Raw genomic sequence first — 25,169 nt, 5'->3', positions numbered from 1 at the left:
CTCCCGGGTGCCAGATTCTAACTCACTTCTCCAGCTCAGGGATGAGTCAGAAAAAGATGATATTTTTGTTTCTCATGGATCGACCCTTGTCGGGGAGCAGGCGGCAGCCGAGGGGAAGAGCCATGAGGCCGACCTCCCTCCGACTCGAGAGGCCAAGATGGAGATGGGGGCTGAGACCTCCCAAGAAGACACTTCTTCTCTGAAGGAGGAGATTGGTGTAATAGACATCATGGAGACGCCCTCATACACCGAGTCCATGCTTGAGGATGCCCAAGCAGGGAAAGAGAGGTCAAGTGAAGGGGTTCATGGCGCGGACGTCCCTCTCCACTCCTTCTTCGATGGCGTGGACTCGTCCACTTTGGAAGACTTTTTCGGGATGGCGACCTGGAGGTCCCGAAGAAGGACGTGTCTTCGAAAGTTGGTGGGCCAAGTTCGAGACCAAAATTGGTGAAGTGGTTTCCTGCTCTGAGTGTGGACCCCGGCTGCAAGAGAACGGTTATTCTTACAGTCCCAGAGGATGCCCGAGTTATGTCTGCTACTGTGGGCATAGCCAGCTACTTCTAATGCCTGGTGACCGAGTAGGACCAGGCAAAGATGAATAAGATGGGCACGTCGTGTCTCTTTAATGAGGCGCAGTAGGTGCTGAACCAGGTAAGGCATCAATACTCCCTCTTGAATTCTACTTAGGTTCTGCTATCTCTTACTAATTTCGTTGTTTTGAAGGCCTCGGTACTTCACCATAGAGCTTCCTCCAATACCGCTTCAAAATTAGCCAGCTCCAGTTCGAGCTTAAGGAGCAGTCCTAGCGGGACCCTCAAGGACCTTCAGGAAGAGCTGGACAGGACTCAAAATGAAGCTTCAGCCCTGAGGCAGGTACATGCCGACCTGGTTGAAAAGGTAAAGGTCTTTGAAGCTAAAAACGAGGAGCTAGTCGTGGTGACTAACAACACAACCTCGAAGGTTCAACAGAAGATCTACCTAATCGACCAACTCTGAGCCGAGACGAACGAGGTCCAAGCCATGGTTAATGGGTGGAAAAGCAAAATAGAATTGCTGTCTTCAGAGAAAGAAACCGCCAAGGTGAAGTTGACATCGGTAGAGGTCCAACTCCGGGTGGCGAAGGAGAATCTGACAAGTGGTCTCAGCTGAATGACGATTTCTGAGCACAGCTGAGCTCTGCTGTCACAGAGCGGGACGCCCTCAGTAGAGAATACGAGGCAGTGAAGTCCAAGTTGGATATAACCTCCACCGATGCTGATGAAATGGTGGCCCAATACAAGGTCGATGTGGAGGCAGCCGAAGTTCACCTGAAGGCAAAGGTTGAATATATGAAACATCTATCTCGGAGAGAGACACTCAAGGAGATCCACACCCAAGGTTTTGACCTGTCGGCTGAGATCGAGGAAGCCAAAAAATCTAAGGCTGAGGCAAAAAAGCTTTGCGAGCCTAAAGGTGGCGAAGTCTCTAAGGGTTTGTAACACCCCAAAAACTTTTGAAGTACTTAAGCACTATTAAGAAAGTTGATGTGCGCTAATTATGTTATTTTGTATGCAGACGAGAACTATTAATGGAATGGATATCAATTGGATACGATAATAAGTGTACGAGTCATATTATAAGTGATGTGGGTTCTAAGGAGAGCCATAAGTCCAAGTCAAGTTGGAAATTTCATGATAGACTAAAGTTCCAAATGAGTACTTACAAAACTAAATTTTGGACGGTCATATATATATACATATATATATATATATATATAAAACTCCTTTTATATATATATATATATGTAAGGAGTTAGGTGATATATGACCTATCACATTAAAGGTCTTTGAGTCTAGTTTCCAATGCGTCAAACCGTTTGCCATTTGGACATTCCTAAAAGAGGTAGTGACCAAATTACCAAAGGCTGGTGGAGGAGCCTACGGATGCTAAGCATCCGAGGCCGCATCCGAAAGAGAGGCTGGCAGTGAAGTGCTGCCATAGCATCCAGGTCCGCATCCGAGCTTCAAAGAGGAGTGAAGTGGGGATGCGAAGCATCCAGGGCCGCATCCGAAACCCAGAAATCTGGGCCTATAAATACAATGTCGGGTAAAGAGGGTATTTTCTGAGTATTTGGGGGTTAGGGTTCTTGAGGTGAAGGGATGATTTTAAGCTCAAATCAAGTCCAATCAACCAAGGTAAGTTGTTAATGAAGTTTTGGGTAGATTATTACTCAATATACATGAGTTCTAACGTCATTCTTACATCCAAATACAAGAGTTCATCATCAAATCCTCAAGAACACAAAAATCACGAATGTTGTGATTTTTCAAGATTGATCTACTAGAGGTAATTCTAATACTTCAAACTTGTTTATTATGAGTAGTTAAAAGTATCTGAAGCATTTGTTACAAGTTTTAATGGTTGAAAGATTAGATTATAAAACTCTAGTTCATGGCATGAATAGTACTTTTGAGAAAACAAGAGAGAAGGTGAATGGTAATCTTGGCGATGAAATTTATGAATACAATGAACCCATGGGATTTGTTACCAATTTTGGTCTCATTGGATGTTGTTATTGTAGATTGAAGTTGCTTAGTATAGTAGATCGTTGTAGTATCATTAAGAGAAGGATTGAGGTATGTATGGCTAAATCCCCTTCTTCTTAGAATCGAATTCGACGGTGTTCATGTAATTGAAGTAAGACCTTGATCATTATTGAATTGGCTATTCCTAATGTGGTTGTGTCGAAGGATATATGTTCAATATTTATTCTAAATGTTTTTATCATGTCATCTTGCCATTTGAGGATATGTTCAAAACGTGGAATATGTGTTAGAAATGTTATGACTTCATGTCAAGATCGAAATAAAGGTTGTTATGCCAAATTGTATGAAAAGCCTTTATGTGCCTAAGATTCCCAAATTATTGTGTTATGTGAACTTACTGTCTTGAATGGGAAGCCTTATTGTTGTTGATAATGATTATGATAATGATATTTGAATGTGGAAAAGGGGACTGAAACTATGAAATATGGCCAAGTGCCAAGAATGACTTTGTAATTGAAATCACTAGTGCCAATGAATTGAAAGTATATGAAAGAAGTACAATGTGAAATGATTGATAGAAAATGGTTGATGTCTCAAGTGAGATGGCCTAGTCGATTGGGCCGAGATCAGACTCCGTGTAAGAACACGGTGGTATTGTGGGTTGTGGCACTGTGCTGGAAATGATAATTGAAATTGTGGATATAGTTGATGTCTCAAATGAGATGACCTAGCCGATCGGGTCGAGATCGGACTCCGTGTAAGAACACGGTGGTATTATGGATTGTGGCATATGGCACCAAAGATTACCCAACCTAATAAGATGGAAATTGACTTGAGAACTTATGTGATCCTTACTTGATGTTTTAGTATTGTTTGAAGCTCTTATCTAACTCATGACTGTTTCCCCCTTGTATTATTGCCCATTCTATTGAGATGGTGTTTTAGCTTTACATACTAGTACTATTCGATGGTACTAACGTCCCTTTTGCTGGGGGCGTTACATCTTTAAATGGATACAGGTGGTTACATAGCAGACAGTGTTGATCGCAGTTAGTGGTACATCATCATCTTCTCAGCAGACTCGGTAAGCCTCATTTCATCCCGGGGTCATGTATCTTTTGTACTTTGTGTATCTTGTTTGAGGTATAGCCGGGCCTTGTTGCCGACAGTATCATTGTACTCTTATTTATCCATAGAGGCTCCGTAGACATAGAGTGGGTTATGTATTTGGTGCTGGAAAAGTTAAACTATGCTATGTTGTGGTTGTATTACTTGTCCATTTGAGACTTTAAAAATGATGAAACCTATGGCAAGAAATTGGTAATTTCAGACAGGATATCTTTATTTTGAAATTAATGAAAACATATATTCTCTTTATTCATGAATGAGTTGGGTAGAAGGAAATCTAATAGGCTTGCTCGGCCGGGTTCACTCGGTGGAGCGCCGGTCATGCTCCTCGGTTTTGGGGCGTGACAAACTTGGTATCAGAGCCTAAGGTTTTAAAGTGTCCTAGGATATCTCGGAGCCGTGTCTAGTAAAGTCCTTATTATCGATGTGTTGCACATCTATAATTAGGATGCTACATGGGCATTTAGGAATAATACCCTTCTTTGATATTCTGAATCGTGCGATGAAACTGGTTGTGAAATTGTTCTTCCTCTAACTCATACGTTGAGGTTCAAGGTAAGTTTAAATGCTCTTTTGGTTTATTCCAAGTAATGTTGTCATATGACATAACGAATGGGTAAAGGTCTGAATATTAAACAGATGGCACATGTATCATGTTGAATGGATGGTATGGCCATATGAGACAAATATATAGTACCATGAGCATACTTTATATGAGAAGAATGCTAGAAGTGATTACCCACCTCCAAAGAGGCATTGACGTGATAAATGAGACCTAAGCTTAACTAGTATATGTGGATAGTGTGGGAACCATGTGTATGATTCTAAGATGTAAATTTGTTACATAGGCACGTGATATATGAAAGGTATGGCCTGGAGAGTAATGATAAATGTGTAGTTCTCTCACGGGAGACAAGAAGTTATGAAAGGAGAGTTAAGTGAACCCACAATGAGAAGACCCTAGCACTATGAATATTATAAAAATCCCAGGAATGTGCGAAGTGGTGTTACACTCCAAAAAAGATATTGACACGAGGGATTTGGATCCCAAGCTTGTGTGGCTGAATAAGAGTAAAGAACTTATGAGGTTAATACCATGGGGACTTAAATCTCCCTAATAGTCAATCATATACAAGAGGACTGGAGATGTGAAACATGTATCCATCAAATTGCTAAATTCAAGACTGATGTCGAAATGTGAAACATTCACCCCAAGTGGGGAGGAAAGGACCATGGTGAGGCTACTTAAGTGCAATAAAACGAGAGTAGGGACATGTAACTATGATGTTTGGATATTTTATTGAAGACATGTGTAGTCTAGAAAAGTGGTAAGGGATAACGTGATTCTCTAAAAGGGAATGCAAAAGATAAACCACTAGTACAAAAATAATGTGGAAGGTTAGGAAATGTAAATTCTTTGTACGTGGAAATATACATGACAAGGTCAACGACACTAGAAACTAAGAGTAAGGTTTGAAAAAGTGTTTTATACTTGTTAAAGAGTCAGGGACAATGGAACCCAAGGAAGTACTACATATCAAATATGAAAGACTTGCGAGTTCTTGGAATGAGTTAATCACAGATTTGCGATTTAGCTAAAGTTCCAAGGCTTTAAGAAAGACAGAACGAGTGGGAGAGATAAATATGATGTTATAATAACCCAAGAGTGCATCTGGACTTGATGGAGAGTCTTTTAAGAATCTTACAAGCAAGGAAGTGTTAAGTGGTACACAAATGAACACACTTTCCCACGGATATCCCAACAAGTGTCGAGAGGCAAACATGATGAATTCCCAACTAAGGGAAAAGACCACGTAACGTATGGAAGAGCGCATGGCTATTCACTAACTAGGAAGAATGAGGCGAGAAGAATTGGAAGAAAAATCTATAAATTTAGATGGACATGGTTATCTCAAAATAGTTCGTATTAGAAAGGTGGACTCGCCTAGAGCACAAGTGTTAATAGTAGATATAAAGGATTAGCTGTAATGCAGCCGACTTGAGTGGCACTGAATATCGACTAAAAGATTTAGAGGGAGTTCATGTCTACATATTACATTGGAAAGTGAGACTACTGGTGATGAAGTGGTGGTGTGATAAAATCAACAAACCAGGCACAATGATACTACGAGTTCATGGGAGACAAACAAGTGTGTGGCACAATAAGGTTGTCAACTATGAATTAAGGGAAAAATGGGATGGGAGTGAATGCTCCAGTCACAAAGAAAATATAGTACCAACATATTACCTAGACCAAAAGGGGAAATGTTTGAAACAGATTGAAAGAGGATGAATACTTGTTACGAACCAAACATGTTTAACATGATAGCTCTTAGGCTGCAATACCAGGAAACACTATTGGTGACTACAATACTGGGAATAAGGTGAGTTACTCATCAAGGATGGAATCAGGTGGAGTAAGTCCTACACTTATAAGGAAAACAAGAAGTCGTCGTTGAAGAATTTAGGAGGATCTCAAGTTTCAGAAAAGGGCATATTACAGCCAATGATTTTTTTTTATTGAAAATATATGAAGGGTGTCGATATGTGTTTTGAGAAGTGTTTAGCAGTAAAGAGGAATCGTGAAAATATTTACAAGGGAAGTAGAGTGGTTTCTTAAAATCCTATAAGACTTATAATGAGAGAAGAGGGTGGCTAAGAAAGATCTGAATATGAAGGGTATCGATATATGTTTTGAGAAGTATTTAGCAGTAAAGAGGAATCGTGAGAATGTTTACAAGGGAAGTAGAGTGGTTTCTTAAAATCCTATAAGACTTATAATGAGGGAAGAGGGTGGCTAAGAAAGATCTGAGCACGATGTTACTTCACATATTGAGGCAATGCCATGCAGGTTGATGTTATCAGGGTGTGCACGCAAGCTAGTAGATGTTATTCATTTGAAACAGATGGTCCCATAAGAAAACTGACCTAGTAATGTCTTTTGTTGAGAAATTTGGAAGAAAAAAAAACAAGTTGCAAGTACTAATAAGATTATAACTGTATCAAAGAAATTTTTGTAGAACTCAATTCCTAGGAGGTCATATGAAAGAGAAATATGATATAGATGTTCCACTAATAATGCAATGTGGCAAGATAATCATTTATGCCTCTAGGCAACTCAAGAATAATGAAAAGAATTATCCAACACATGACTTGGAACTTGCGACAGTGGTATTTGCATTGAATATTTGGCGTCATTATTTATGTGGGGTCCATGTTGATATATTCATGGACCATAAGAGTCTTCAATATATTTTCAAGTAGAAGGAATTGAACCTGAGGCAGAGGAGATGGCTTGAGTTACTCAAGGACTATGACATCGATATCCTGTATGACCCAATGTTGTGGCAAATGCTCTTAGCCAAAATATATGGGTAGTTTGGCTCACTTGGAGGCATATCAAAGGCCATTGGCCAAGGAGGTTCACCGATTGGCTAGTTTGGGAGTTCGTCTTGCGGACTCTAGTGAAGAAGGGGTAATTATGCAAAATAGGGCTCAATCATCGCTTGTTGTGGAGGTCAAATAGAAGCAATACAATGATCCATTGTTGGTGAAATTGAAAGAGGGGATTCACAAACATAAGACCCTGGCCTTTTCTCTTGGCATGGATGATGGCACATTAAGGTACCAAGAGAGACTATGTGTTCCAAATGTGGATGATCTTCGGGAAAGAATTATGATCGAAGCTCACACTTCTAGGTATTCTGTGCACCCAAGTTCTATGAAAATGTATCATGATCTTAAGTAAGTCTATTGGTGGAATGATATGAAGAGAAATGTGGCGGATTTTGTGGCAAGGTGTCCAAATTGTCAGCAAGTGAAGGCCGAACACCAAAGGCCTAGTGGGTTGGCACAGAACATAGAAATTCCAATGTGGAAGTGGGAAATGATTAATATGGGCTTTTTGGTAGGATTACCGCGCACTCCGCGCAAGTTTGACTCAATTTGGGTGATTGTGGATCGACTCACAAAATCAGCACACTTTTTGCCGGTTAAGTCTACCGACACAGCAGAGCAGTATACTCAGTTGTATATCAAAGAAATAGTCAGGTTGCATGGCACCCCAGTTTCCATCATTTCTGATCAGGGAGCACAATTCACGACTAATTGTTGGAAGAATTTTTAGCAAGGTTTGGGTACTCAGGTGAATCTTAGTACAGCCTTTCACCCGCAGACTGACGGGCAGGCAGAGCGGACTATTCAGACACTTGAGGATATATTGCGCGCTTGTGTTCTAGACTTCAAAGGTAGTTGGGATGATCATTTACCACTCATAGAATTTGCATACAACAATAGCTATCATGCTAGCATTCAAATGGCACCGTTCGAGGCTTTATATGGTAGGAGATGTAGATCTCCCATTGGGTGGTTCAAAATTGGGGAAGCAGAGTTGATAGGGCCAGACCTCGTGCATCAGGCTATGGGAAAAGTTAAAATCATTAAGGAGCGGTTGAAGACTGCTCAGAGTCGTCAGAAATCCTATTCGGATGTTCGTCATAGGGATTTGGAGTTCAAAGAAGATGGCTGGGTATTCTTGAAAGTTTCCCCCATGAAGGGTGTAATGCGATTTGGTAAGAAAGGAAAATTGAGTCAGAGGTATGTCGGACCATACAAAATCATTCAGAGGATCGGTGAGGCGGCGTACAAGCTTGAGCTACCACCTGAGATGTCACTAGTACACCTGGTGTTTTATGTGTCCATGTTAAAGAAAGTAGTTGAAGACCCGACAGTCATTGTTCCAATTGAGATTATTGAGGTTAATGAAAAATTAACTTATGAAGAGATTCTGATTTCTATTATTGACCGGCAAGTCCGAAAGTTGAGAAATAAAGAAATTACATCTGTAAAAGTGTTATGGCGAAACCAACATGTGGAAGAGGCTACTTGGGAGGCCGAGGAGGAAATGAAGAAAAAGTATCCTTATTAGTTTGAATAGCCATGTATTTATAAAGTTGTGATCTACGAAAAATATTCTAAGAGTTGCTTTCTATGAATTTTGTATCATTTGAACAATTGGTGTTAAGGGAGTTCCTTTCCGGAAATATATTGCTTATGAGGCCACAATTGGTGTTGTTTTGCATGATGTTACGTCATTGGATTATATATATGTTGTTAGGATTAGTTTCCGGGGTTCTCTGGCAGGTAGACATGCCCAGTTACAGGGGAAACTCTGCCGAAATTCTTACGAATTTGTAAAGATAGCCAAATTTTAAGGGCCATAAGTAAGTTGAAATTTTGGAAAGGAAGTATGAGATCGATGTAGTCATGAGTTCCTATGTATAATGGTTGGAGGTATAAGGATAAATCTATTCTTAGAGGATAAACATTCTTAAGTGGGGGAGAATGTAACACCCCGAAAAATTTCAAAGTACTTAAGCGCTATTAAGAAAGTTGTTGTGCGCTAATTATATTATTTTGTGTGCAGACGAGAACTATTAATGGAATGGATATCAATTGGATACGATAATAAGTGTACGAGTCATATTATAAGTGATGTGGGGTCTGAGGAGAGCCCTAAGTCCAAGTCAAGTTGGAAATTTCATGATAGACTAAAGTTCCAAATGAGTACGCACAAAACTAAATTTTGGACGGTCATAACTATATATATGTAAAGACTTAGGTGATATATATATATATATATATATGTAAGGATTTAGGTGATGACCAACCTATCATATTAAAGGTCTTTGAGTCTAGTTTCCAACACTTCAAACCGTTTGTCATTTGGACATTCCTACAAGAAGTTATGACCAAATTGCCAAAGGCTGGCGGAGGAGCCTGCGGATGCGAAGCATCCGAGGCCGCGTCTGAAAGAGAGGCTGGCAGTGAAGTGCTGCCATAGTGTCCAGGTCTGCATCCGAGCTTCAAAGAGGAGTGAAGTGGGGATGCGAAGCATCCAGGGCCGTATCCGAAACCCAGAAATCTGGGCCTATAAATACAAGGTCGGGGAAGGGGGATATTTTGAGTATTTGGGGGTTAGGGTTCTTGAGGTGAAGGGATGATTTTGAGCCCAAATCAAGTCCCATAAACCAAGGTAAGTTATTAATGATGCTTTGGGTTGATTATTACTCAATATACATGAGTTCTAACATCATTCTTACATCCAAATACAAGATTTCATCATCAAATCCTCAAAAACACAAAAATCATCAAAGTTATGATTTTTCAAGATTGATCTACTAGAGGTAATTCCAATGCTTCAAACTTGTTTATTATGAGTAGTTAGAAGTATTTGAAGCATTTGTTACAAGTTTTAATGGTTGAAAGATTGGATTATAAGACTCTAGTTCATGGCATGAATAGTACTTTTAGAAAACAAGAGAGAAGGTGAATGGTAATCTTGGCAATAAAATTTATGAATACAATGAACCCATGAGATTTGTTACTAATTTTGGTCTCATTGGATGTTGTTATTGTAGATTGAAGTTGCTTGTAGTGCATCATTGTAGTATTATTAAGGGACGAATTGAGGTATGTATGGCTAAACCCCCTTCTTCTTAGAATCGAATTCTATGGTGTTCATGTAATTGAAGTAAGACCTTGATCATTATTGAATTGGCTATTCCTAATGTGGTTGTGTCGAAGTATATATGTTCAATATTTATTCTAAATGTTTTTATCATGTCATCTTTCCATTTGAGGATATGTTCAAAATGTGGAATATATGTTAGAAATGTTATGACTTCATGTCAAGATCGAAATAAAGGTTGTTATGCCAAATTGTATGAAAAGCCTTTATGTGCCTAAGATTCCCAAATTGTTGTGTTATGTGAACTTACTGTCTTGAATGGGAAGCCTTATTGTTGTTGATAATGATTATGATAATGATATTTGAATGTGGAAAAGGGGACTGAAACTATGAAATACGGCCAAGTGCCATGAATGACTTTGTAATTGAAATCACTAGTGCCAATGAATTGAAAGTATATGAAAGAAGTACGATGTGAAATGATTGACAGAAAATGGTTGATGTCTCAAGTGAGATGGCCTAGCCGATCGGGCCGAGATCGGACTCCGTGTAAGAACACAGTGGTATTGTGGGTTGTGGCACTGTGCTAGAAATAATAATTGAAATGTGGATATGGTTGATGTCTCAAATGAGATGACCTAGCCCATCGGGTCGAGATCGGACTCCGTGTAAGAACACGGTGGTATTGTGGATTGTGGCATATGGCACTAAAGATTACCCAACCTAATAAGATGGAAATTGACTTGAGAACTTATGTGATCCTTACTTGATGTTTTAGTATTGTTTTGAAGCTCTTATCTAACTCATGACTGTTTCCCCTTTGTATTATTGCCCATTCTATTGAGATGGTGTTTTAGCTTTACATACTAGTATTATTCAACGGTACTAATGTCCCTTTTGCCGAGGGCGTTGTATCTTTAAATGGATGCAGGTGGTTACATAGCAGACAATGTTGATCGCAGTTAGTGGTACATCATCATCTTCTCAGCAGACTCGGTAAGCCCCATTTCATCTCGGGGTCATGTATCTTTTGTACTTTGTGTATCTTGTTTGAGGTATAGCCAGGGACTTGTTGCCGGCAGTATCATTGTACTCTTATTTATCCATAGAGGCTCCGTAGATATAGTGTGGGTAGTGTATTTGGTGCTGGGAAAGTTAAATTATGCTATGTTGTGGTTGTATTACTTGTCCATTTAAGACTTTAAAAATGATGAAACCTATGGCAAGAAATTGGTAATTTCAGGCATGACAGCTTTATTTTGAAATTAATGAAAACATATATTCTCTTTATTCATGAATGAGTTGGGTAGAAGGAAATCTAATAGGCTTGCTTGGCCAGGTTCACTCGGTGGAGCGCCGGTCGCGCTCCTCGGTTTTGGGGCGTGACAGGGCTCCAAGGGCTCATAGGGATCCAAAGTCTCTAACGGCTCCGGCGACGAGTTGGGCCCTAGTGAAGATTAGGCATATATGCCTTAGTACTTTTTTAGTTTTTGTCTTACGTACATTTTTTGTTTATTTTGAGGCTATTTTATTGGGCCTTTGTAAGTATATTCCGTATATATATATATATATATATATATATATATATGTATGTATAGTTTTCCCTTTCTGAAAATTTTGAGTCTTTACTTTTTCAGCATTTTTTCATAATTTCTATTCTTGCAATATTTCTAATGGCTTAGCATAGAATCAAATGTAGTTATAGGACATTCGATTTTTAGAGGTCCGAATGGAGCCTGACTTCGATACAACTTTATTTGTTCGAGGTTTTGAAAACTTGATGTGACAAGATGCTTAAGTGATTTTAGACGATATTTTTGCTGAGGGTGACCTTTTAGCAGGTTTTGAATTTTTAAGAAAGTGATTACGAGCTTCGGACGTCTCTGAGCCATTTTTAGGGTGGTCGTAGCCTTTTGTACTTAGGCACCGCCTAATAGGTTTGGTGCCTCCGGGATTTAGTAGCCTGAATTGTCCAAACCTTTTTCGAACGACAGTCCCCGAGCGAGGGTAGCCCTTGGGCTCGATAGTCCTTGAATAGGAGTAGCCCGTAGGCTCTTAGGATCCGGAATTTAAGAGGCAAGAAAATGTGTAATAGCAAGGCGGAACTTTCTTTCATTTCTGTGTGTAAAGTACATGATCGAAAAAGCGTAAAAGCTCGTGTCATGACTAAAGTGGACTGTGTGGGCACGGTTCACACGACCGTTTGGCCCTTACAATGAATCCTAACCATCGAGTCTTAGCTTATAGCATACAAGGTTTTCTCTTTTCCTTGCTAAATTTTCCCTTGCTGAAAATCTTAATCCGGGGGTAATGGCCCCCAGTTTTCGAGATCGAGCTTGAGAGGGCTCGAATATTGTTGATGCGAAATGAATTCCCATTGACTCCGGTTTGATATTGGCCTTTGAATCTAAGTTAGCACGTTTTATTGTTGCCTCGTTAAAAACCTTACCGAATAACCTATTTTGGGACAAAACCGGTTCAAGGAAAACATAGTGCAACGCGTGCTTTCAGACCTAATAGCCACATCCATTCTAGAGCATTGCCTGCAAGTGTTAGTTCGATTCATAACATGATTAAAGAGTAGTTGAGATCATACCTTAGCAGTAGTACCATTTTAAGTGTGTCACGTTCCAATTGTTCGGTAGTTGCACGTCGTTTCCCCCTTCGAGTTTGTATGAGCCTTTGCCGGTAATTCCGATGACTCAATACGGTCCTTCCTAGTTCGATCCCAGCTTTCCCTCGTTCGGATTCCGGGTGTGCAATGTTACTTTCCTCAACACCAAGTATCCGATGTTGAAGTGTCGGAGGTTGGCTCTTTGGTTGTAGTATCTTTCTATGCGCTGTTTATGGGCAGCCAAACGGACTAAAGCTGTCTCATGCCTTTCGTCTAATAGTTCTAGGCTCATGACCATGGCCTTGCCATTTGACTCTTCGGTTGCATATTGAATCTGATGCTTGGCTCGCCCACCTTGGCCAATATCAAGGCTTCGGCCCTGTAGACCAACGTAAATGAAGTGGCTCTGGTACTGGACTTCGAGGTTGTACGATATGCGCATAGGACTTCGAGCAAGATTTCTTTCCATTTCCCTTTGGCATCGGTCAACCTCCTTTTTAGGTTTTGAAGTATGTTCTTGTTTGTTGACTCTACCTGTACATTCCCACTAGGGTGGTAAGATGTTGATATTATCTTTTTAATCTTGTGATCTTTGAAAAAATTGTTTACCTTGCTGTCGATGAATTGCTTTCCATTATCACACAAGACTTCAGTCAGTATCCCAAATCGACATATTATGTGGTCCCAGATGAAGTCAGTGACTTCTTTCTCTGGACCTTTTCGAAAGCTTGGGCCTCGACCCATTTGGAAAATAGTCAGTCATTAATAGTATGAATTGAGCTTTACCGGGTGCCCATGGTAGGGGACCGACGATGTCCATCCCCTATTTCATAAATGCCTATGGGGACAGGAAAGAGTGTAGTAGCTCCCCCGGTTGATGGATCATCGGTGTGTGTCTCTGACAGCCGTCGCATTTTCGTACGAAGTCTTTCACATCCTTCTCCATTTCGGTCCAATAATAGCCGGCCCTGATTAATTTCCGAACAAAAGATTCTACCCCCGAATGGTTTCTGTAAGTGCACTCGTGAACTTCTCTCAAGGCGTACTCGGTATCTCCCGGCCCCAGGCATCTGGCCAACGGGCCATCAAACGTTCTTCTAAACAATGCCCCTTCGACCAAGCTAAATCCGGTAGCCTTGGTACGCAAGGCTCTCGATTCTTTGGGATCCGAGGGCAATTTCCCAGTTTTCAAGTAGTCTATGTACTTGTTCTTCCAATCCCAAGTTAAACTAGTAGAGTTTACTTCGGCATGGCCTTCTTCTACCACTAACTTCATGATTTGTATGACTGTTCCTGAACTGAATTCATCATCATCAACCAATGACCCCAAGTTAGCTAGAGCATCAGCCTCGCTATTTTGATCTCGGGGCACGTGCTTTAGGGTCCATTCCTTGAATTGATGTAGTGTTACCTGTAACTTGTCTAAATACCTTCGCATTCGTTCCTCTTTTACTTCGAACGTCCCATTGACTTGATTTACCACAAGGAGGTAATCGCACTTAGTTTCGACCACCTCAGCCCCAAGGCTTTTAGCCAATTCGAGACCTGCAATCATGGCCTCATACTCGGACTCATTGTTAGTCAATTTTACAGTTCTAATAGACTGCCTAACTACATTTTCCGTAGGGGGCTTCAGTACGATACCGAGCCCGGACCTTTTTGCGTTCGAGGCACCATCCGTAAAAAAGGTCCAAATTCCCGAGAAATTCCCTGAGGCTAACAATAATTCTCTTTCGACTTCGGGCACTAGGGCTGGTGTAAGATCAGCTATGAAGTCAGCGAAAATTTGAGATTTTATGGCAGTTCGAGGTCGATACTTGATTCCGTACCCGCTAACTTTGATGGCCCATTTGGCCAATCGACCCGATAGCTCGAGCTTGTGCATAATCTTCCTCAGTGGGTAAGAGGTTACGACACATATGGGGTGACATTGAAAGTACAGTTTTAACTTTCTGGAGGCGCTTAGCAAAGCGAACGCCAATGTTTCCAGGTGAGGATACCTTGTTTCGGCCTCGCTTAGAGTCCTATTGACATAGTAAATAGGGAATTATGTACCTTAATCTTCCCGGACTAAGACTCCACTTACTGCCACCTCTGAAACCGTTAAGTAAAGGTACAATTGTTCATCCGCCTTCGGAGTGTGGAGCAGGGGGACTCGAGAGGTACCGCTTGAGTTCTTCCAAATCTTGTTGGTATTTCAGGGTCCATGAAAAGTTATTCTTCTTCTTTAATAGTGAGAAGAATTGATGGCTTTTGTCCGAGGACCTTGATATGAACCGGCCCAAGGCGGATACATGCTCGGTCAGCCTCTAAATGGCCTTGACGTTGTCCACCACGGTGATGTCTTCTGTGGCTTTGATTTTGTTGGGATTGATCTCGATCCCTCAATTGGATACCATGAAGCAAAGGAATTTTCTGGATCCAACCCCAAATGCGCATTTTTCCAGGTTTAGCTTCATATTGTATTTCTTCAATATGTCGAAGGTTTCCTACAAATATTTCAAATGGTCATGTGCTCGCAGGGACTTGACTAACGTGTCATCAATATAAACTTTCATTGATTTTTCTATCTGTTCTTCGAACATCCGGTTTACTAGGTGTTGATAGGTGACACCGACGTTCTTTAATCCGAATGGCATTACGTTATAACAATAAGTGTCGAACTTAGTGATAAAGGAATTTTTTTTCTTGATCTCCCGGGTCCATCCGAATTTGGTTGTACCCGGAATAGGCATCGAGAAAATTGAGTATCTCGTGCCCGACCATCGCGTCGATCATCCGATCGATGTTAGGTAAAGGAAAAGAATCCTTAGGGCATGCCTTGTTTAGTTCTTTATAATTTATGCACATTCTTAGCTTATTTCCTTTCTTACGTACTACCACTATGTTGGTTAACTAGTCCGGGTACTTAACTTCCCGAATGGATCCTATTTTCAGGAGTTTAGATACCTCGTCCTTGATGAAAGCATGCTTGACTTCGGATTGCGGTCTCCTTTTCTGTTTAACCGGATGAAACTTTGAGTCCAAACTCAACTTATGAATGGTTACCTCTGGCGGGATCCCTGTCACGTCAAGATGGGACCAAGCAAAATAATCTATGTTAGCTATAAGAAATTTAATGAGTTTTTTCCTGAGCTCGGGAGTTAATCTCGTGCCCGGGTATACTTTCCGGTGGGGCAGGTGTTCGATCAATATGACTTCCTCCAACTCCTCGATCGCGATTTGGTGGCATCGAAATCATCAGGAATAATGAACGACCTAGGAACTCCATAATCATCCTCCTCGCCTACTCCTCGGTCTTCTGGTTCAGTCAGGGCCAATATCGGTGATTGCTATTTAATTTCTTCCTTCCTGGTCAGCTCTGTGTTCTTTGATGTCGAGATCACGGGCACTGGGATCACCTCGTCGATCGCAAACATTTCTTTTACGGTCGGCTGCTCTCCGTAGGCCGTCTTAATTCCTCCCTGCGTAGGGAACTTTATTGTTTGGTGCAGTGTTGAGGGTACTACCATCATGTTGTGAATCAATGGCCTTCCGAATAAGGCGTTATACCTCATGTCTCTTTCGATCACGTAGAATTTCTTATCTTTAATTATCCCGGCGATATTCACTAGCAATGTTATTTCTCCCTTAGTAGTTTCGCATGCCATATTAAATCCGTTCAACACCCGGACTTCCGGTACTATTTGATCTTGTAACCCCAGTTGCTCGACGACCCTTGATCTGATAATGTTGGCCGTGCTGCCCGGATCAATTAATAAAGGTTTAACCCGAGATTTGTTGATAAGTGCGGATATCACCAGTGTATCATTATGAGGATGTACGATGTCTTCGGCATCCTCGTCATTGAACGAAATGGTTCCCTCCGGTATGTAATCTTGGGTGAGTTTTTTCCTTGTGATGGATACTTTAGTATGCTTTATCATCAGTCCCTGAGGGACATCGACCCCTCCAATGATCATATTGATGATGTGCTGAGGTTCTTCTTATTCGGTCTGTTTGTTGGAGTCCTTGTTCCTGGAGTGATTTTTGGCTCGATCACTTAGAAATTCTCGAAGATGCCTGTTATTGAACAGTCGGGTGACCTCTTCTCTCAACTGTCGGTAGTCCTCGGTGCTGTGGCCATGAATGCCATGATATTTACACATCAGGTTAGGATCCCTCTGGGTAGAGTCGGACTGCAATGGTCGAGGCCACTTGATTTCCTTGATGTGATACGATGCAGGCAGCATCAATGTTGAAGTTATACTCTGATAATCTTGGCGCTTCCCTTCCCCCGAGCGGCCTGTCGAAACCATTTTTGTTCATCAGACCTCGGCTATTGGGCCCCCGATCGCCTCTCTTTTCATTCCTTGTAGAGTTGCGCCCGGACCCGTTTCCTCTTTGATCTGCATTGTATGGTTGGTACCGATCTCGGATCGGCCTTAATTCATGGTCAATGACTCTCTTAGGCCTGTCGTCGGTTCTAATGGGATAAACGAACCCTGAAAGGGCTCCGAGTTGGTCGTCCTCGACTTTGATTTTTGACTAGTACCTGTTGTTGATGTTAGCCCAAGTTATCGCCGGGTACTCTACCAGGTTCTGTTTCAGCTACTGCGAAGCCAGGGAGCTTTGGGGGTTAAGTCCCTGAGTGAATGCCTGAACGGCCCAATCATCCGCGACCGGGGGTAAATCCATCTGTTCCATTTGAAACCTTGACACGAATTTCCTGAGCATCTCGTTGTCCCTTTTCTTAACCTTGAAAAGATCTGATTTTTGGTCTCGACCTTGATGGCCCCGGCATGAGCCTTTACAAAGGCATCCGCGAGCATAGTGGATATCGCGGCCCTCTGTTAGTCATGTGCAACTGTTTGTAATGCTTTCCGAGGTCTTGGAACTCGTTCCGGGCTCGGGGGGTGTTGATGTGTCAGGCCCGGTGGCGAGCACCCCGTTCCGGCCTCGAACCAATGAGTTACATCTCATACATTCGTACTTCGTCTGACTCACCGAGAATCTCGGGGTGTGTGCTGACCCCGAGTTCACCCATATACAAAATATATATGCATTTGAATCATAAAACACGCTATCAATCTGACAAGTTCATCGTCATGAGGGGGCTGACGACGGGAAACCCGTAACCCATTGTATTGCAATGGCTTCTTTAATTTCCCTTCATTACAGTTATGTTATTTTAGCTCTTTAGATATTAAGAGTTTGAAGGCCCATTTTCATTGTTGGGTATCAGTAAAAATAAAGTATTTCCATCGGTTCATGTTAAGGACTTGATATAAACTTTGATATTATAGAGAACACTTTTAAATTTTGGAGTACTAACCTAAAGGTGTATATATAATAAGCAACAGATACACTCAGTGGCGGAGCCACGTGTAACCAGGGGCGGCCCAATGATATTTGGGGCCTAAAGCCATACTTCAATGAAAGGGCCTTAAATTTTCGGTATTACAAAAAATAATTTTTTTTTGGTGTTTTAAATATGCGAATTCATATTTTCTTGTTGATATATATATTAAAATTCTAATAAATAAACAAAAAGACAATATATAATTAAGAACAAAAGATGTAACGTGGGGAAAGCTTGAAAAAAAGAGTGTTGGCAATTGCTTTCTGCTATCTTATTTGAGAGAATGATTTACTAGATAAAGAACTTGTGAGTGTAGAGAGGCCAAAAGGAATATAAAAGATTGAAGTAAAATATGGTTTGAAAAGAGAGTAATAAAGTGGTAAAATTAATATAGGTCATGTGATAACGATGATGGTGTGTAAATGAGGCAAGAATACACACGTAAAATTTATGCTGGAACTTTCCGTATTGCAGCAAAATAGTGGCTATTTTTCAATGACTTTACAAACGTTGGCTATTTTTTAATTATCAGTACGAAAACTAGCTAGCCCGTGCTATTTTCACCCCAATATCTCTAGCGGTCCCAAATTATTTTTTTCATGAAAAAATATGCTTTTTTTATAAACTAAATATTTTTAAAAAAGAATTATCACATACAACTATTTAATATTAGAAATTTTGGGGCCCCCAGAGATGTGGGGCCTCAAGCAATTGCTTGACTTGCTTTATCATTAGGCCCCCTGCATGTGGCACCCATTCGTCGGAAAATTATATTGTGTAGCTAGGTAATTTAAAAAAAATATATGTATATATACTATGTATTGATCCCCCTTGACTCTGCCACTGGATACACTTAATAATTTTGTGGTCTTAGGGGGTGTCATTAAGGATAAATCAGATATATTGGAACTAAAGAAGTACTAGATATTTAAGAAAAAGATATCATTTTATTAAACCGACTAAGAAAGAAAGTAAGACATATAAGTTGAAGTGAATAAAATATTAGTTATATGAAAATTATATAAGTTATACTGTATTTTATTTTTAGGATCAAATACTGCATAAGTAATGCAAATTGTGATACGAACATGAATTTTGTTATGTGGACGAAGATTAAAATTTTATACTTGAAGCAAAATGACCCCAAATAGAAAAGAGTAGCGGAAACAAAGGAATTTTAGGTTTCAGAAGGCAATCAATGTGTTGATATATTGTTTTTAGATACGATCATATGCGTATCTTTGTCCCCTGTCGTAATTTTATTTGTATGAAAAAATACATTTTAAGTTTATTCGATATAACCATACAAACATCATATATGTATAGCTAAAACTGAATATTTTGCTTCATACTCATCTTTATCTTTATAAAAAAGCCTACAGCTTAGAAATGACACGTGGTTGCAGGGGCTTGGAGTTGGCAACATGACCACTTGTCACCCCCCCTGTCCCACCATGTGCATTCACATTTATATTTTATTGAAAAACATATGGCCCCGTCTTTATTACTGATCCATGATCCAAAGCTTTGACCCTTTGAAATAGAACTATTGTTTTTTATGATTAAAAAACAACTGTTCCATCCGTTTCAATTTAGATAAGCTAGTTTTATTCGGATACGAAACTTTTAAAGTTTTATAAGGTCATGACATTTATATGGTTATAAAAGCTTCTCATTAAGGGTAAAATAGGTAAAATGAAGAGTTTAAAGTTGAATTATTTTCAAATTTAGAAATGTGTCATTTATTTTGGAACAGACTAAAAAAGAAAGCACCTCATCTAATTTGAAATAAAAAGAGTATGTTTTTGATATCCATATATGATATCCACTGATTCGACTAATTCAAATTAATTTGCATTGTGCTAAATCCATTAAAAAGGAAAATACTTCTATGTACTAGAATTTTTTTTATTTCCAAATTTAAACTCAAAAAAGAATAAGTATGGTCTTTAAGTAGGCATGGTGAGAAAGTCCCCTGTGGCATGGGTTAGTGCCCTTGTTTTAAAATCTTTCCGTGAGTGCCTATAAATAGCAGTGACCATTTCACATGTCTCACAAACAGGGCCAGTACCACACTGAATACTTCACGTGCTCTCTTTCTGATTAACTTCTTTCCCTCAAAACTCGGTCCTCATATTTCTGCAAATTAAAATCTCAACAATACCTTATCCATTTCTGTTTTTTTGGAAACTGTGTCAGTTGATTTACTCACTCCACCAACTACTGCTACTCCAACAATCATCAAATCTGCAGTAGTTTTATTATAAGACTAAGGTAGTTTTGTTCGTTGGTCGACACAACTAACTTGACAAATTAAGAAAGTAGAGATCGATCATTTGTTTGTTTGGACTTTGGTATATATAATGGAGAAGGCAAATAAGCAAGTGGGAGGTGGTTCTTCTTCTTCATCCTTTACTAACGACCTTTTTGGTCCTAAGGAAACTCCTAAATCCTCCTCCTCTTCCTCTGCACTCTTTAACTCTGTCTTTGGCCCACCTTCCACGGTATATATATAGATATAGATATATATATACACATCATGCATTTCCTTTTCTTTCTTTTAGTTTCTGGTTCTGTGTTATTTCTTGTTTGTAAAATTAAGGCTTGAAGATGGATTCTGTACTAGTATAGGCTAGCTTTATATATTTACATTTGAGAAAACACATGTATATAAAGCGTTCTAAAATTCATCCGTCAGTAGAATTTGCTTGTAGGATTAAACATGTTTCACTTGCATGCAAAATATAGGCATAGCAAATTGAGCTCTCTAACTTGTAGCATTGAAAATGACAAAATATAAGTCTTGCTTTTAGAATGAATATATACTAACTTGTTGATTCATTCTTTCTTTTCTAGGGACTTAGAAGGGATTCCGTTCACACTGGAGTAGGAGGTTCATCAACCATGAAAAATTCAGGGAATTACCAGTATGAAAATGCAAAATATGGAACTTCAGGTATTTATAATTATACATATTGATTTCTGTGCTCAACTGGAAATGTTTTATTGACCATTTTAGAGGGGTTTTTTTATATAAAACAAAAACAGATAATGGGTCTCAAAGAAGTAGAGGAGACATAAGTAGCAAGGACAAAAGTTGTATGTATGAGAATGAAAAAACAGAACCATGCTATTTCAGTTCATCCATCTATTATGGTGGCCAAGATGTTTATTCTCCAACTAGCCAACCTGGTTCCCAGCATATTGTAAGCCTAATTACCATATACGTATTCTTTTTTCTTTTTAATAAATGATTCTTGCTTTTTTTAACTTGGTTCCTTTATACTTGCTTGGTCAGTTCAAGAAAGATGGGAAAGATGATGATCAAAATGGAAACAATTCAAACTGTGCTTCACGAGGAAATTGGTGGCAGGGTATGGCTATTGTTTGCAAACGAATATACCTTTGAAAATTTTCTTTGTAGTGAGATTAATTCAAAACTTTTCTGCAGGATCACTTTATTACTGAGATCTTACCTCATGCATATCTGATCTCTTCCTTACCATATATAGGTATTTGAAAGAGATAAATTTCCATATGTTTTTATGTTGAGGGATTAAAGGACTTAACAAAAGTATAATAAAAGTTGAAAATGCTGCAGGGATGGAAGTCGAGAGATCAGAACACACTATATCTTCAGTTAGCAAGGAGCGGAACATCTTATAATGTCCCCTTAGTTTCTTAAATTTATATTTTCTCCCTTTTATTTTTCTTTTTTTGGTTTTTTTCTTGTAGCACTTTTCCTCTTTTGTTCTTGTTATGGTATTGGATTACCTAAACCAGCTTGTATAATCCAACTATGTTTAACACTAAATAATGGCTAGCTTCTCTCTCTGTCTCTCTCTCTTTTGAGGTGGGCTCCCTAACTAACATCAGTGGAAGAACACATATTATCTGTCTACTACAAGTTGCACACATATTCTGTCAACATCCAAATGGAAACTTTTGTCTCAGGCTTGAAGTTTCTTATATAAATGTGTGTCATTCAATCTTTAGTTTGTACAATTGAATTGACCGATTTGTTACCAATCCACATCAACTCTAATTTTATTGCTAATGCTGGCATCCCATATGCTTCTATTATTGTCGAATTCATATTGCTGGTGAAATAGCAACCAGCACAAGACAAAACTTTTGGCTTAATCTCATCCAAAAACTTAAAATCTTAGAGAGAACACACTTTTAATCAATTGATTATATTATTTCTAACACAATTAAGTAACTAAAAGTTTATTCTCTCCGAGTCAACTTGAAGGAGAGTATGAGTGCAGAAAATGGAAGAAGAATGCGTAGAAAAAGGATTTTTGACAACCTAACATTAGGTTTTGTTCAGCTTTCCTTGAGAAATAACAATTGATATGTTTTAGAGTTCTTTATATATTATATTCAATAACATAACCAGGATTTAGGCCCCTGTATATCAAAGTGATAGAGCAAGAAAGAAAGGATCATACATAGATGTGCTCAATGATTTTAATTTTTTGCCTAAGCATTAGTTGCCCAACTTCTATATAGATATTTGAAAAAGCTTAGGAATGCTAAGTGAAGATCTGGAAGAAAAAAAAAAAAGCAAAAATGCAGTTGCTAGTTGCTAACAAAAAGGGATATGCACATCATCTTCATTGAAAAAGACAGAATGCTAGATACTTGTTATTTTATTAGTAAGAAGTTGTACATGGCATCTGATTTTAAGTAAAACCAGGAAAATTGGAAGGAAAACTGGAACACAATAATAAGATCATTACATCCAGTGAACACATCCAAATCTTCAGCCTTCAAGGCAACGTGTAAGCTGCAAAAAAAAAAACCAAACAACCGATTATAGTAATAAGTAATTAACTATATCAGAAACAGGTCACTTCACTCCCTCGTCCCTAAGGCGGATTAGTGGTTTATTTTCAAAAAGGATTATTCATCGTAACCTAATTTAAAAATGATGCTGAGAGAATTAAGAAAGAATAATAGTGAATGACAACTTACGTCCACATTTGTAGCCCACGGGACGATTGGCAAGGTTGCAGCGTTTAGGGATTGTTACGGCAACTTCAGGTTTGGCTCCAGAATCCTTAGCAGTATTGGATAACATAACAGCACAGAGACATTTCGGATTCTGTCCCAGTTTCTGTATCTGCTGGCAGCAGCTTCTGGAAACAGAAACATTTGGATCAGATGCTGCTTCTGCACAAGGTATCAGCTTCATAGCTTCCATATCTGGAGAATTTCTCCCGCATTCACCACCAGCTCCATTAGCTGTATTGAAACTAGCAATCCCCAAAACCACAACAAATCCAACAACACACAAGTACTTCATTAGAGCTGTCATTTCTTCACTCTCAATACACAATTAAGTTCTTGCCGCTCCAGGGACTTTATACTGGACATTTAGCTTGGCTGGTGTTGACACGTGAAATCCACTGAATACCATAGTGGACAAAGCACTAAAGAATACAGAATTTTTAATAAAGCAATTGCTTCAACAAAAGTTAGGTTAGAGGTTTATATTCCTATTTTAAGCTAATCAAGAGTGGCGCATGCAATGCTAGCAAAGTTATTAGTAGAGTTTCAGCACTTTGAAAAGCCATGGAGATGTTCACCTTGGCAAATGATCAATAATCGGACACCTATAACTCCATTTTCATCTCACCAACCAACTAAAATGAGAAGTGGTTAGCAACTCAATTATTGAAGGTCATACACATAACCAAATGCAAGCTTACTCCCAGAGCATACGAAAATAAGGTGAAGGGCGAAGAATCATCAGTGCAAAGGGAATTGCAGTTATATTAAACACATTCGCAGTTGGTCTTCAGTAGGCAGACTGTAATGGCCCAAAACCAACCCGTCGTGATGGCACCTATCGTGATACTAGGCAAGCCAACTATTCAGACATTTCCAACACTTAAATCTTTGAAAGATACTAAAACAGTCTAAATAAAGGAAAATCTCTTAAAACATGATAGAAAATCATAACTCAATACATAAATTCTTCACAAAATTGGGTGTCACTGAGTGCATGAGTATCTACGAAATGTCAAAGTCTGGTACACTGTCTAGAAAGTATAACTGAATAAACAAACTGAAAGATAAGGGATGAGAGTCAAGGTCTGCGAACGCCAAGCAGCTACCTCGATGATCTCCGAAGGTCTGGACTCTACAAATCAGCAATCGCCGTGACCGGAAGCACTTGGATCGGCACACGAGGTGCAGGGTGTAGCGTAAGTACAACCAACTCAATAAGTAACAAATGTAACATGTGGTCTGAAGACAGAGACGAGCTCAAACAATACAGTAAAGATACAGAGTTTAACAATACAGAAAAGTAGGCATGCTTCTAGGTTCAACAGTTAAGTTTAGCACAGATAAAATATGCCAAGTGTGACTGATAAGAAGAGTATGACGTCTCTATAGCTACATGCCAATGTGAATACCGTATGTGATGCAACACAGTGAAATCCCAAGTACTCACGCTCTCAGAGCACTGAATCTTCCCGTCTCAGTTCTCGCTCATCATGCTCAGTCACTCAGCACTATACGATACCTGTTGCGGCGTACAGCCCGATCCACATATAGTCATAAGGCCCGTTGCGGCGCGCAACCCGATCCATATATATATATAGCCATAAGGCTTGTTGCGGCGTGCAACCCGATCCACATATATATAGCCATAAGGCTTGTTGCAGCGTGCAACCCGATCCACATATATATAGATATCACTCACAGCACGGCACTAAAGCCCCAACTCAGTCACCAATCTCTCGGGCTCACAACACTCATGTTAAGCAGCCCTAATCAATGATACGATATGTGACAATATACGATAACAGATACTGAGATATGACACGCAATGATGAATTTGACTGAGTACACGACTGCAATTAAACAGATAACTCAGCAGCAAAGAACGACCACTGTGGATCCCAATAGTACCAACATATAGCCTAAACATGATTTATAGCACGAATCACAACTCAAGTGCTCTAACACATAGAGTACAACAAATTATTCAGATAAAATATTTACGCAGTTCCACGGAATCGATTAAATCATAATTTCTACGGTGCACGCCCACAGACCCGTCACCTAGCATGCACG

The 25,169-nt window shown here is 39.6% G+C and overlaps 2 protein-coding genes across 2 annotated transcripts; one reads left to right on the top strand and one right to left on the bottom strand.

The window, feature by feature from the left end:
* The first annotated feature begins 20,254 nt into the window (after positions 1 to 20,254).
* Positions 20,255 to 21,911, top strand: LOC107765331 (uncharacterized). The gene is made up of 6 exons (XM_016583963.2): positions 20,255 to 20,581; positions 20,934 to 21,033; positions 21,126 to 21,283; positions 21,376 to 21,451; positions 21,529 to 21,589; positions 21,679 to 21,911. The coding sequence occupies exons 1-5, from the start codon at positions 20,441 to 20,443 to the stop codon at positions 21,543 to 21,545; spliced, it is 492 nt and encodes a 163-aa protein (XP_016439449.1). The 5' UTR covers positions 20,255 to 20,440; the 3' UTR covers positions 21,546 to 21,589; positions 21,679 to 21,911.
* A 788-nt stretch (positions 21,912 to 22,699) lies between these two features.
* On the bottom strand, positions 22,700 to 23,432 carry LOC107765337 (uncharacterized). The gene is made up of 2 exons (XM_016583975.2): positions 23,058 to 23,432; positions 22,700 to 22,869 (listed from the first exon to the last, which is right to left on the bottom strand). Exons 1-2 carry the CDS (start codon positions 23,398 to 23,400, stop codon positions 22,853 to 22,855), a joined length of 360 nt encoding a protein of 119 aa, XP_016439461.1. The 5' UTR covers positions 23,401 to 23,432; the 3' UTR covers positions 22,700 to 22,852.
* Positions 23,433 to 25,169: the final 1,737 nt, after the last annotated feature.

Source organism: Nicotiana tabacum, chromosome 4 (assembly GCF_000715075.1).
Source record: "Nicotiana tabacum cultivar K326 chromosome 4, ASM71507v2, whole genome shotgun sequence".
In the NCBI taxonomy this organism is placed as follows: Eukaryota; Viridiplantae; Streptophyta; class Magnoliopsida; order Solanales; family Solanaceae; genus Nicotiana; species Nicotiana tabacum.
This window is presented reverse-complemented; position numbering and strand designations above follow the sequence as displayed.

Bases quoted from the DNA above. Each gene is read 5' to 3' on its own strand.
- LOC107765331 (XM_016583963.2), top strand. From the start codon at position 20,441: ATGGAGAAGGCAAATAAGCAAGTGGGAGGTGGTTCTTCTTCTTCATCC. The intron at 20,582-20,933 runs GTATATATATAG...TTTCTTTTCTAG, and splicing joins TCTTTGGCCCACCTTCCACG to GGACTTAGAAGGGATTCCGT. The intron at 21,284-21,375 runs GTAAGCCTAATT...TTGCTTGGTCAG, and splicing joins AACCTGGTTCCCAGCATATT to TTCAAGAAAGATGGGAAAGA.
- LOC107765337 (XM_016583975.2), bottom strand. From the start codon at position 23,400: ATGACAGCTCTAATGAAGTACTTGTGTGTTGTTGGATTTGTTGTGGTT.